This window comes from Pipistrellus kuhlii, unplaced genomic scaffold (genome assembly GCF_014108245.1).
Source record: "Pipistrellus kuhlii isolate mPipKuh1 unplaced genomic scaffold, mPipKuh1.p scaffold_m20_p_5, whole genome shotgun sequence".
Classification (NCBI taxonomy): Eukaryota; Metazoa; Chordata; class Mammalia; order Chiroptera; family Vespertilionidae; genus Pipistrellus; species Pipistrellus kuhlii.
This window is the reverse complement of record NW_023425551.1, coordinates 38,858,852-38,873,621: the sequence shown is the minus strand read 5'-3', so window position 1 is coordinate 38,873,621 and position 14,770 is coordinate 38,858,852. Positions and strand designations below refer to the sequence as shown.

General features: G+C 35.6%; 1 protein-coding gene across 3 annotated transcripts in view; it reads right to left on the bottom strand.

The window, feature by feature from the left end:
• Positions 1-14,770, bottom strand: part of MMS22L (MMS22 like, DNA repair protein) — a 97,354-nt gene that overhangs the window by 58,106 nt on the left and 24,478 nt on the right. For all 3 annotated transcript variants that reach the window (XM_036415108.2, XM_045572693.1, XM_045572694.1), the window contains 4 exons: positions 13,504-13,566; positions 10,855-10,974; positions 8,487-8,710; positions 4,682-5,188 (listed from right to left, as the gene is read on the bottom strand). In XM_036415108.2, coding sequence (XP_036271001.1) covers positions 4,682-5,188; positions 8,487-8,710; positions 10,855-10,974; positions 13,504-13,566 — 914 coding nt within the window. The remainder of the gene's footprint in view (positions 1-4,681; positions 5,189-8,486; positions 8,711-10,854; positions 10,975-13,503; positions 13,567-14,770) is intronic.

Below are 14,770 nucleotides of genomic sequence, written 5' to 3'. Positions count from 1 at the left end.
GGCATTTTTACATTAACCTCAAATAACAGCAAGTGAGAACTAGAAATATGATTCCAGAAAGGTAATATGAAATGTTAAAGATGACTGCTAAAACTATTTGACATTCGAAGTTCTACACACAGAGGCATTTAGTTAACATAACCAAGTCAGTATTTTCATAATGCTACTTAATCAGCAATAAAGAATGCTCTGGTGAGCCATCAGCTCCAGTTAGCAGAAAGTGGCATATGAAGTTATTATTTCTTAACAGCCTAGAGGGAGCCGCTTCTCCCTTAATCAGTGATCTTAGTCCCTGCCTACCTGTAATTTCTCTGTCATACAGTTATAAAACTATTACCCTGTTCAACATACAGACTCACACATCTTGCTCACATATTTATGCAAGGACTGGTACCTATTCCCACCTGAATTTGAAAACAGAAGAGATTGCCAAGGTAAAGTATTTCATTCTTTCCCTTGTCAGGGATGCAGCCTGGAATAAATATCATCAATCTATGTAACCCATCTTCCCTGTCTAAATCAAAATTCAAAGAATTTAGCTGTGTTCTTAACTTTAAAAAGGGGGAGAAACCTATGCTTAACAAATATCCAAACTGTTTTTGTACTTTCTAATAATATTAAAAGTAATAATTTAATAGCATACTAAAAAGACTCCTATGGAAAGATCTTCAATGAGGCTCCCGATTTGGGTGAAGAAATTAGGAACACGTATCTATGATCATATATCTGAAGGACTTTTTCTCCCATTTCCCCTCTCTGTCTCCTATCCTTCTTTCTTTCCTTTAAGGTAAATAATCCTGAATGATCTCTGGGACCTTCCCACAAGATTCCAAACTGAAAGGAAGTCTGCCTTGACATTATCTACCTTGGAAGTGCTAAAGACTAACGGAATAAAATTAAACTGTGTAAGTCAGAGCCCTTCCTATTATCCTATATAATAAAGATGTAATATGCGAATGGTTGTTATGCCATGAAGTGTAACAACCAACCAACTGCATAACAACTGGTCACGGATCAGCGGGAGGGTGGGGCAGTGAGCTACAAGTGGGCTGCGGAGAGCTACTGGAGGGAGGGGTCAGGGCTGCAAGCTATGGGATGGAGGGCTCGGGGCAGCAAGCTACAAGCGGTCAGCAGAGAGTTGCAGGAGTTACCAGTGGTGGTGAGTTGGCAGGCCAGCTGAGGCAAGGGGCAGCGAGCTACTCATCTATGCGCAGGGCTACTAGTTTATTATAATTAGTCTCATTGAAGAACTGTGTGAAAATTACTGCATAGTTTCAGAAATTTAACAGATGACAGTGACTAAACTGTGAAAGCATTAATAAAGACCTGCACACTACTTCACTCTTACACACTGACCTCATACTTCCTTCTGTTAAAATCAATCTATAATTTTGACAATGAACGTTATACATGATTTGATATGCATTTACAGCAATTGTTTTCAATTACAGTTGAACAGCATAAAAAACAAAAATAAACATTTGTGCAAGGAATTAGGCAATATCAACATAAACGTCCTTTTTTTTCATAGGTTAGTCTTAAACATCAACATCTTACTTCTTGCCCCAGGTTCGAGATGACAGCAAACTATATACTCAAGCCTGTTCTAGTTAAAAGATACTCCTAACATGAATGTAAACTTAGTTTCACCTTATATAACTGACACTCTTTACTTTATCTTCTTGATTCCTACCTCAGTACTTCTGAATAGTGATCCCCATGGATTAACAGAGATGCTGTATAGCTTCCAAGATACTTGTAAGCAATATTTTCCAACACTCCTTTAATGCTAAAGGATTTCTATGAAATTGAATTTAAAGGGCAAATATTTGTTTTTATTACAAAAAATGAAATCTAGATGGTTATCGCAGTTCTAATAAACCAAAGATAAATTATTATTATTATTATACATAACATGTGATTTATTTGTGTCCACATCCCTCTCTGATTTTTTTCCAACTAATGACTCATTAAAAAATAAGCAACTTGCAAAATTATGAAAACATAGTAATGAAAGTTCCCCATAAGCAACCATCCTTTTTTTATCAATAGTAGCAAAAAAGGCAAAACACTCCGAAGTATACATGTTGGAACAAAAATAGATTTACAATAGAGTGTATGAAAAATCCTATCCTATATAATAGAAGGCTAATATGCAGATGGAATGGCAGGATGGTTACTATGATGCTCACTGACCACCAGAGAAAGTTCTATAGAAACCACTTTACTTTTGTGGAGTAGAACTCAATGAATGTTTTCAATCTCAGTACCACTGAGGCTGGTTGTGTGTTCTGTCCTATGCATTGTGGGATGTTTAGCAATATCCTCGACCTCTACCCATTACTAGCAACAAACCCCAGCCTCCAGGTGTGACAATCAAAACCTTCAGACACTGCAAAATGTCTCCTTTGGAATAAATTCACCTTTAGTTGAAAATATAGGAATAAAGGTGGGAAAAGAAATTTTTACTTGTCACCTTATACCTCATATTTTTTTCTTTTAACAATAACAATATGTTTGCAATTTAAAGAAAATTTTTAACAAAAAGCTTTCTCCAAATTTCTAAGAAAATGAAACTAACAGTATTTGTGGGATATAAATCTTCTAAAAACACACACACAAAAACATATGTAAGAAGTAATGCAATCCTATTCATATACTATTGTTATTAAAATGATAGTTCAAAATCATCCCTTTCCTCTCCTCCAAAATATGATACAGTTCTAATTTATCTTTAGATACCAGAATTTTTTTTTCCCTTCTCTTACTAAATCCTTGAGAAAAGGCCAGTCTGAGGAAAATAAATTTTATGTCTTTAAAAATTTTTTAATAAGAAGTAATGCAATCACTGATTAAAAGGGACTTATCCCATCTTCAGTAGAAAAAGCAGAAAAATATACAGATTCTGACAGTTTCCATGACTGCCTCTTCCCAAGATGCCCATACTTCCAGCTTTATTTTCTATTCCTTTGACCCTGTAGCTTTTGGGGCCTATCGTTCCTTATCACCAGGATGGTTTAGGCCGGCAAATCCTCTTCATACCTATTTTATATATTCAGACAAATATAAAGCAATAATGGTGCCAGAAATAGTGGTACAAATTTTCTAATTTTGCCCAGGAAACACAGGGAAATTACTACTTACCACTTACTTAAAAATTGTACAAACAAAATGAATTTGACATTTGGGAAAGTATTTTTAATAAACTCTATTAGACTAAAAACAAACAGTTCATAGAGAAGATCTAGAATTAGTAAAAGCTTCTTCTAATAAAGTTGCTTATTCATTTACTTTCCATCCATCCATCTGTCCAAAAATTTGAAAGCTTTAAGACTGTTACTTTAATATATCTGACACTGGGAGGAAAAGGGAGTGACTGTCTGATCAAGAAGTCTGGATAAACCTTTAGAACCTAAACTGATGAGTGCAGATAAACAATAAAGATACATAAAATGTAATAAGAAATGAAAACCTGTGGATTAGCCGAGACGGGTTTGGCTCAGTGGATAGAGCATCAGCCTGCGGACTGAAAGGTCCCAGGTTCAGGTTCGATTCCGGTCAAGGGCATGTACCTTGGTTGCAGGCACATCCCCAGTGGGGGGTGTGCAGGAGGCAGCTGATCGATGTTTCTCTCATCGATGTTTCTAACTCTCTGTTCCTCTCCCTTTCTCTCTGTAAAAATTCAATAAAATATATTTAAAAAAAAAAAAAAGAAAAGAAAAAAGAAAACCTGTGGATTAATCAGTATGACACACAGATCAACATTAAGTAAATAACAATAAGTAAAACTGTCAATAAATAAATTTCCATAATTTGGAAATCTTGTCAAGCTTAGTACCATTGAAAAACAGATGCTACTTTTGTAACGTGGTCTTAGGAAGAGGAAAGCAGTCTGTTCATTAACTTCAGACATAATTTAAAAAATAAAGTATTTCTATACATAACTTTTACCTAACTTTTCAGAGACAGTGACTAAGTACAATGAGTGGTAGCATCTAACTTGTTAAGAACATGTACTTCAAAGATAAAAGTGCTATGTAAAAACGGCCTTACAGAAAATATATTTCATTACCACTGTTCTCTTAATTACTGTTCAGATCTGAGTGCATTTGTACATTTGTATAGTTTAAGTGGATCTTAAAACTTAAGTTTTGTATAGGCGATTGACATTACAAATGGAACAATCCCATCTTAAACTCAGAATAAATTGTTTCAGTTGTATTTGAGGCAGTTGAAGCTATTAACTCTGTAGCAAAATAAAGAAACTTACTTTTTTTAATGGTACTATGTGGCCAAAATCATATAGGCAATAAATTACATGTGTTTCAGTAAAAGCCACTTCAGATTTGAGCTCAGGTCCTACTTAGAATATCTAAAACATACCTCTAGGACTAGGTAATAACACTCTTTTAGGGAAGAGAGAAAGGAAAGGAGGGGTGAAAAGGCATAGGTCTGGGACTGTACTAGAGCTGTTCCGGGTTTAATGTGTTTGCATATAAGTTTTCTCTTAAAGAACTACTGTTAAAACAACAGCTTGAAAACTACTGATTTATGCCAATGTAGTAATAAAACAAATCCTTTCTCTATATTTGGACTTCATGATTAAGTCAAAAGTAATAGAATCAACACAGGTAACAATAATAAACAAATTAATAAGTAAGCACATTACTAGAAAACATACCTGATTCTAGCCAGAACAGCTTGTAGAAAGTGCAATACCATCCTAAGTTCAGGTTCTTGACAGGCTGGCAGAAGCATACTAAATCCATCACTAAGCAGTTTTTCATGGGAGGGATGCAAACAATGGCTTGTCTCAAATACTTCTTGAACTCCATCAATATAGATGGAAAGAAGTGTCCAGAGAGTCTGTCTTTGTCCCATTTCATCATTCTTAGATAAAAGCAAGAACTCCCTTGCTTTTGCCTGGAAAGCATCTGAAAATTTTTCAGCCAAAACACCAATGTCCAGATTTTTCTGGGTATACATTAAGAGGAAAGCTGCCTGACCCTTCCAAATGAGAGGTGATGTTTTCAAAGCAGGCTTGAGGAAATTCAGCAGGTCTAAAACACGACTTGCTACATCTTCTACCTCTGCAATAGCTGCTAACAGTAGAAAAAGATTGAAAAAGTTTTGCAGACCAACTACAGTTAGTTCTTCCATTCTTTTTTGGTGGAATTTAGAATATATTCTGTAAAATATAAAAATTGGTTTTATTACTTTTTTATTCACCAAAATCCATCTTTTAAAATAACATTTCATTTAATATCATGAATCTTATTACCATAAATTTTTGGCTAATTCATTACAATGCTGCCATATCACTTTGTTTATCTAGAAAACAAATGAACCTTCAAATATTTCAATGATGTAGCAGATCACCTATAAGTGAATCAAAAAGCTCAGGTGTTGTCAAAGTACAGTAGAAATATTATTTGCATAAAGTACATGACTTCTTTTTAGTCCCCCATCACGCTTCCTTCAAATTTTTTATTGACAAATAAGAAAGAATATATCATCTTTTAAGTACAATTTGATGTGCTTTACAAAAATCATAATAGGGCAATTTTATATAACAATTTTCCTTAAGTCTTTTCTCACTCTAGCTCTCACAAATACTTGCTATATGTGAGTGTGTGCATGTGTGTGCGTGTGTGTGTGTGTATGTGTGTGTGTGTATATATATATATATATAGAGAGAGAGAGAGAGAGAGAGAGAGAGCAGCAACTCTTTGTGACTTATATACACACATACCTACACAGAGAGAGAAATTGTTCCTATTAAAATGTCTAAGACTAGCCATTTAAAAATCTCATCAACACTACTTAGTAATATAATTTTAATAACTGATAGTCTTTTCTTTCAACAATTATGGGATTAGAAATGGAAATCATTCATGTTAAATCCTACTTACAAACTATTAAGTTTTGTAGCTTCTATAATTAGTAAAGTCAAGATAGAAATGATTAATGTTCAAGAGTGGTTAAGTTTATCCTATAAAATAAAAATGCAGTATGCAAATTATCCCCTCAACCAGGAGTTGTCCTAGAGTTCAACCAGGGGGCGGGGCTGTCCTGGGGAAGGGATGGCATACCCAGCAGGTAACTGCTAGAGATCCTACCAGTGCATTAATTTCGTGCATTGGGCTTCTAGTTTGTAAATAATAAAATTGATAAATTCCTGAAAATAAAAAGGTTTAATTAACTTTAAAACTTCCATTACACCAACTATAGTGCTTGGTATACAATATCCTATTCCTATATAATAAAAGGGTAATATGGAAATTGACCAAACGGAAGAATGACCGAATGCCCACAGTCCCTCACCCAGCTGGCCCCACCCCTGGTTGGGCCCTTCACCCCAACCGCCCTAGTGTCCTCATCTCAACCACTCAGCCCCCGAGTGGGCTCCTGACCCCAATCAGGGGCAGGGCTGGCTGGCAAACTATCTACAGCCCCTTGCTCCAGCCAGCCTGCCTCCAATGACCTCTCATGGGGCAGGCCAGATGGACCCCACCAGTACACGAATTTGTGCACTGGGGCTCTAGTTTCCTAATAAAGAGACTTGTTATTGAATGGATTCCAATGATTCCTTTTAGCAATAAAGTTCTAAGGATGATCTATCTATATAAAACCCTAATGGCAGAACAACTGGCTGAATGACCAGTTGGTATGACGTGCACTGACCACCTGGGGGCAAATAATCAATGCAGGAGCTGCCCCAGCCTGCAGGCCCTGACCAGCGGTGGCAGTGAGGTACAGGGCCAGCAAGTGGGCAGCACCAGGCCAACCTAGGTGGGTGCGAGCAGGGCCCCCCGATCATCCTACTGGTTGCCCCAGATTGGCCCTGATCACTGGACAGGCCTAGGGACCCTACCCGCGCACAAATTTCATGCACTGGGCCTCTAGTGTATTGTACAAAATGAATTAAGGTTCAAAAACAAACTAACAAACACAACAAAGGGAAAAATTACTGTCTGAGGCACATAATTACCTGCAGTTTAACAAAGAAGCTTCCATTAGAAAGTATAATCAAAATAAAAAACCTAAACTATATCACTATAACCTGGAAAGAATCATTCATTGTGAAAATCAAGTAGGAATTTCATTTAATTATTTTTGAGAAGTCCATATCTTGAATAAGAAGCATTCTGTTGTGAGAATTCCTACCCTACAAGGTGAGGAAGTGGTAGATGGCAGTGTGTGCACAAAGAGAGCTTGAAAAAGGGCCAGTAGGCAAAGGAAATAGTACATGGGAAGACAAAAATCATACCCATGTAACAGGCAAAACTCTAAAAAAAGAGTGCATGAAATGTGACCAAAGTTTATTTTACCACAGCAGAAATTAAAACTGGGCACACTCTCCAAAAGAAAATATTACCCTGTTTCCCCGAAAATAAGACATCTTCCGAAAATAAGACCTACTTACAGGTTTCCTTCTGAGTCAAATATAAGGCATCCCCTGAAAATAAGGCCCCCCCTCAAGGCTAAACATGAGAGATTTGGTCCACTGATTCTGAAAGAAAGGGAGTCACAAGAAATTCACCAAGAAATTCAAGAATTGGATTGTTATGATGATGTTCCAGAAGATGACGACATGATTGTCATTGAATAAACGAGTAAATTCTTGATACTGTAGGATTCACAGTTTGTCTGGTTTGTGTTGACAACTACCGTACTACCGTACCGTATACAGGTAATAAATTTCCTTTATTTTCATTTAACAATAAATGTGTACCGTATTCTTCTTCATGGAAAAATAAGACATCCCCTGAAAATAAGACCTAGCGCATCTTTGGGAGCAAAAATTAATATAAGACTGTCTTATTTTCGGGGAAACAGGGTAGTTATTGGTTCTACTAGGCTCTGGTTAGTTTTCATTCAAGAATGCAAAGTTTTGGGACACTAAAGAAACAGAATTTAGAGATTGAATCTACCGTGTTTCCCCAAAAATAAGACATCCTCTGAAAATAAGACCTAGTTCATGGAAAGATAAGACATCCCCTGAAAATAAGACCTAGCACAACTTTGGGAGAAAAAATTAATATAAGACACTGTCTTATTTTCGGGGAAACAGGGTATTACTTGCAATGTATGATTTGGAGACAGTTTTTATTTTTGTATGTAATGCGTTTTTAATAAAATGGAAGTATTAATATGCTTATAACATTATAATTAATTCTTGTAAGAAAAAACAAAAACAGCAGTTCTCTAATATCCTTGCATATAGTATATGAAATTTCAATTTTTAGGACTGATGAGATAAATAAGAAACTAAAATCCTCTACAAGGAACAGATATTATTTTGTTCCTTACTATAAAAAATTGGCAGGCTCAAACAACTCCGTATTTTGCTGTCCTACATTAAGATATACATTTTAAGTGTGTGAACCATAAAGACCTTCAAACACAAGTTAACTTAAAAAATACCAAGAGTAACACTTTTCCAAAGATGTAAGTGAACATGATAAAGAAAATACAATACACACCTTCCTTTGACTTGTTTCCAAAGATGAGGACCATTGTTCTTCATGGCTTTCTTAACTACTTTTGCCAAAATGCAAAGGAAAATGGTGTAACTACTTCTGGATTTACAAATGTTGGAATCTTGTTTATCACAACAGCAGGTCTTCACCATTTCTAGCATAGACAAGGGTGACTTAATATTTGTAAGGCCTTTCAAAGGAAGCCAAGAAATACTGAAAGAACTATTCTAAAAGCCAAAAAAGAAAACAAGTATTAAGTCTGAGTAAATCAAAATGGAAAGCTGCAAATCCCATTTAGCTCATTAAATGTCTGACTCATCTTAATCACAAAAATTACATAGCCATTACCACATATTCCCTCAAAATAAAAATCCCATGAAAGTATAAAACATGAAGGGATATTCAAATTCCTGGTTTAATCCCACAAAATGTTAGGATTCAAACAGATCCGTACATTGCATTTGGTTGATGTAAAGCTCTTTTATTCTGTAAGTTTTCCAATCTTTGTTTATACCATTTATTTTTATATCCAACCAGAGGCCAGGTGCATGAAATTCATAGTACATTGGGGGGAGGAGGGGGTGTCCCTTAGCCCAGACTACTCTCTCAATCTGGGACTCCTCAAAAGATGTTCAACTGCCCGTTGTACATAATGGAGCTTAATAAAGCTATCACTCCTTGGCTAAATCCCCCAAGGGGGGGGGGGGGGTGTGCAGGTGGCAGTTGATCTATGATTCTCTCTCATCATTGATGTTTCTAAATGGGCAATGGGACATCCCTTTCACAATCCAGGACTGCTGGCTCCAAACCACGTGCCTGCCTGCCTGCCAGCCCAATCACCCCCTAACAATTCTCCTGCCAGCCTAATCGATGCCTAACTGCTCCCCTGCCAACCTGATTGCCCCCCAACTGCTCTCCCCTATCTGCCTGGTCATCCCCAAATGCCCTTCCATGCTGGCCTAGTCACCCATAACTGCCCTCCCTTGCCAGACTGGTCATCACTAACTGCCCTCCCCTACCGGCCTGGTTGCTCCCAACTGCCCTCCCCTGCAGGCCTTGTTGCTCCAAACTACCCTACCCTGCAGGCCTGATACCCCCCCAAGTACCCTTCCCTACTGGCCTGCTAGCCCCCAACTGCCCTCCTCTGCCAGCACTGGGTAATGAGAGCTTCTCAGGCTGGCTCCTATGTGCTTTTGACATGACTCCAGTTTACTTTGATACCCTTTCCTTTCAGTTATGACAAAATACCAACCTATACTCACCTTTTACATATTCTGCCTCAGAACTAAATTCAATCATTCATCATGCTTCAGAGAAAGGTATTTTTTTTCCTCATTTTTATTAAGCTCCATTACATACAACCCAAAGTTCTAATTTACTTGTAAATATTCCATTTCCATTTTCTGTCTTGAGGGGTTCACTATTTATTCAGAAAACCAAACATTCCAATTCTTCTCTCTACACACTACAGGTAACTAAATCCTCTATCTTTCAAATTTTTATCTTCAAAATTTACCCTCTCCTTTCTAAATCAGTTATCTGTATTTTAGGTCTCTTACTGCATTATTTGCGTAAACTACTAAACTGGACTACTAACTTATCTGCCCCCAATTCATTTACACTATTTTTCAGAAAAATTCTCAAACACATACTTAGTATGCCACATTCTTGCTTTCTAATCTCCAAAATAAATCACAATTCAACTGAATGGTATCTTCATATTCTATCCCCTGACTACCTTTCTCTCTAGTGTCCTGATTTCCTATCTCTCTCCAAAGCCACCTCAGACACAGCACTCAAAACTCTTAAACCTTGTATAAACATATTTATTTTTCATGTACATTTGTTCATACTTTCTCTTTGCCTGGATGCTTTTTACTTCTGTATTTGGAAAATTCCACTCATTCCCTAGGCCAAGTTTTAAATGATGACTTCATAAATTCTTCCAGAAGTCCATACACTAGATCAGATACTCCCTTTTCTGGAGTTCCACAGTATTATCTAAACAGAGTGTAGGTTACTCAAATGCCAACACTGCATCTTAGTCAGGATAATATTAATTGTTCAAAGTGTTGCAAGCAATCAATAGTTATTAAAAAAATATTTATAAATAAAGATTAAAAAAATCTTTCTGGTATACTAGATATACTGGTTAATAATGGCAGATTTTGTAATTTAAGCTACTTTGCTCTGTTCCTCTATGACAATGCTCTAGATAATGTTTGTGAAAGATAAAATTATTCTTGAGCTATCCTAATCTACTTTGAAAAATTAATTATTTAAGAAAAATCTTTAACTATTCATAATTAAGCCATAAAAATATTCCTTAAATATCATGAACAATTTCTTCAAATTCATATTGTTTACTCACCAGGTTCTTACTATAATATTCCCATAGAATGGTGACAATTGTAATGTTTGGCTCCCAGAAATCACAAAGTGTCAAACAACAGTGAAGATGCATTCGTAATTGCTCTTCTAGTATACCATCCTAAAAAATAAACTTAAATTGTGAAGAAGTAAATGGACTATAGCAACATGAATATTATTATCACATGATACTGCATTAAATAACCTGCTTCTAAAAAGAACATGAATACATATCAACAAATCATATCCACTATTATCTTCAGACCAGAAAGTCTAAGTCAGTAAGGTATATGTCTAAAAATGCTTTAGAGACTATTAATATATTCAGTTCATGGAAATTATATACTAACTGAATTTGATTTTTAACACAATTATTTAAAAATTAGAGGCCAGATGCATGAAAATTTGTGCAAGAGTAGACCTTACTTCCCCTAGCTGCCGGCACTGTCTTTGCTCCAGCACCTGGGACCCAGGCAGCTTCTCTCCGGCCCTGGCTTCTTCCTGAAGGATATCTGGTCTAATCTGCATATTATCCCTTTTATTATTATAGATTACAATAGGTCTTTCATGATGAGATTGGAAAAGAAACCCAAACCAGGAAGAGGTAACAAAAATGATTTAATAATTAAGATGTACACAAATCCCAAGATCATATTTAAGTACTAGGTCAAATTCTTTTTAAAAAAATGTTTTTATTGATGTTGAGAAAGAGAGGAAGGGAGAGGGAAAAAGAAACATTGTCGAGAGAGAAACATCGCTCAGCTGCCTCCTGCACGCCCCTTGTTGGAGATCAAACTTGCAACCTGGGCATGTGCCCTGACAGGAAATCAAACCCCTTACCACTTGGTTTATGGGTTGATGCTCAACCACTGAGCCACATCAACTAGGCTAGGACAAATTCTTTGTAAGAATACAAGAACTGTTCTTAAAAATAAATAAATAAAATAAAATAAATAAAATAAAAAAAAATATCTATATCTATATCTATATATATATATATATATTTCAGAGAGGAAAGGAGAGGGAGAGAGAGAAACATGAATGAGAGAGAATCTTTGATTGGCTGCCTCCTCCACACCCCTACTGAGGATCGAGCTTTGCAACATGGGCATGTGCCATGACCTGGGATGGAACCGTGACCTGGTTCATAGGTCGATGCTCAATCACTGACCCAATTGGCCAGGCTAAGAATTGTTCATTTAAAAAGCAGAGGATTGGCAGAGTACATATATTTTAAACTTTTAGGAAGTGCTGCAGGAGAAAGAACTTTTCTGTGGAAAAAGATGATGATAAATTATCCTGCTGTCCCTGACCACTACAGGTAAATGGATATGTATCCATATGAATCTTTGCAGCCTTTTAAGGAATGCTGTTAGAGCTTAAAGTAAGTTTATGAAGTTCTAACCTATCCGAAGGTATTAAGACTGAATTAATAGCTTTTGTAAAAAAAAAAAACAAAAAAAAAAACAACAATGACCAGTTTTAGTGATTCCCTATAACCTTGAAGTAAAAAATACATGCAAGAAACTTTTGAGTTACTGAGTCAGTATATTCTTAAAAACAACAAAGAATAAAGCCAATTAAAATGACAAAAAATAAACAAAAACTTTTATAATAATTGGGATAATAGCTCTTTTGTTTCTGATACTACTGAAGTATGTAAAGGTCTTTGGTTTTCTAACCCAGAAATCTTAGCTCATACTTAGAAAATTTATAACTAAATGCACTTATATGTTTCACCTAAAAATATTAAGCGTTAATAGATAAAAGGGAAAAGAAAATGTCAAGCTATTGAAATGATTCTCAAAGATATGGCTATAAAATAAATGGGTGTGCATGTCTACGTGTTGTGTGAGTGCTATGTATATAACAATCTTTTACTACCATATTTCCCTTTTATTCATTTTCAAGTTTTAACAATCTTTATTTTCAACAGAAAAGTAATTTATTTCCCATTTAAAAAATTATTTACTAAAATTTTTCCTTAAACTCTAACATAAATAATTTGTATGACAAAACTGTATAGAACTACAATATAGTATGTTTAAAGATGTGATGAACAGCACATTTAAAACTATTTTAAAAGGAGGTCAAATCTGACCTGTGGGCCACAAAGCACTACATTAACAGCTCTGCAGAAAGAAAAATGATAAGGTATGAAATGAAGGCTCAAAAACTAGGACCTTATCAGCTAGAGTATGATTCAGGCCTGTAAGACAAATTGCTCAGCAAGGCAAGTCCCCTTCCTGCTGTGATGAGAACAGAGCTGAATTTTCAATGCCACTGGCTATCTCCCTCATCTTGTTTCCTAGAGTTGGTATTATACAGTCAAGTAATGGCTTAGAGTTCTGAAGCATCTACTACTTTAAATACATTTTGTCAAAGTCACCAACTAGGATAATTATCTTTGTCCTTTAACTGGCAACTCAGTGTTAAAACTAAAAAACCTTCAAAAGATAGTTATTATTAGGAACTATTATATGTTGATACTTCCTTGATAAAGAATGATGATTTCTATCACAGGTTATTAGTAAGTAAACTAAGTATTTTATTTAAATCATGTTAAGTTTGCTTGGTTCTTACAAATAAATTCTGTAACATAAAAATTTAGCAAAGCCCACAAATCGTCTCATTTTAAGTGAGTAAATACCTGTACATTGATGGACCTTTTCAGCAGTTCTTCTACAAAATTCCAATTTGATTCCATTTGTCTCTAGGGAGAAAATATTATTGCATCAAAATTACTACTTATAATATAATTATAAATTAAAATTATGATATAGGGTGAAGTACAAACATTCTGTTCAACATCAAACCTCACTACAACTTCTTAAATGTTTAAATTACTTGGGCAGAGCTAGTTAAGACTCAGAAGAAAAATTTACAACTATTCCAATTCAATAGAGTCCTTTGAGTTGTTTCATTAAACAATGGTTCCTCTATAAAATTATGTTTTGACAAATATTTAATTTTTGCTGTCAGATGTAATCTAACAGGAAAAAAACGTTTATTTATTTTTTAAAGTTTTTATTCCCCGCATGTTCTTCCTTTATTCTGGTACTTTACTCACCAGAGACTTTTTCCTTCATTTTATGCATTAACAACCTTAAGACAGTCTACTCCAGTAAACAAGTAACTAAAAAATTTATAGAAAATAAAGAAAAAATTTACACAGTGCTCTTATTTAGGTAATGGTCATTTACTAGAGTAGAAACATTAACTATCTAAAAGATTCTCCGAAGTAAGGAAGAAAGCCAGAAAGAACTTTCTCAGAGCCAACATATTCCACAATGGCTAGAAACGGAAAGTGACTCCACGTTTCCAACAGAAAAGCCTGCAGACCTCTCCACTGACACTCAGTCTGCGCACTGCAACACAGTGATGCCAGGAGACTAGCATGTATTGATTCCAGGGGGAGAGGAAAACGGAAACTCCACATTTGGTACTTCCTTGATCTCTGCATTATGTACCCTTGGCTAATTTTAACTTAAATCCTTTCCCTGTAACAAACCATAGCTGTGAGTATAATAGCATTCAATAAGTTCTTTAAGTCCAAGTAAATGATACAGTTTTGGGAATTCCTGAGCTTGCAGTTGGTGTCAGAAATGAGAGCAGTAATGAGAGTGAGTAAATACCTGTACATTGATGGACCTTTTCAGCAGTTCTTCTACGATTTGTGGGCTTTGCTAAATTTTTATGTTACAGAATTTATTTAGAGGACAGTCCTCTAAAACTTAGTAGTTGGCCCTAAAAGGTTCTCAAAAAGAAGGGTCTTTACATTATTACTTCCTCAGAAAAATCTTACCCATTTCAACGATAACACAATTAAGTCTCAGAAAGATATATATATATGATTTAATGCAAGTTGGTCTGGCTCCAAAGCCAGTGTTCCTTCCGCTATAACAAGTTATCAGCAA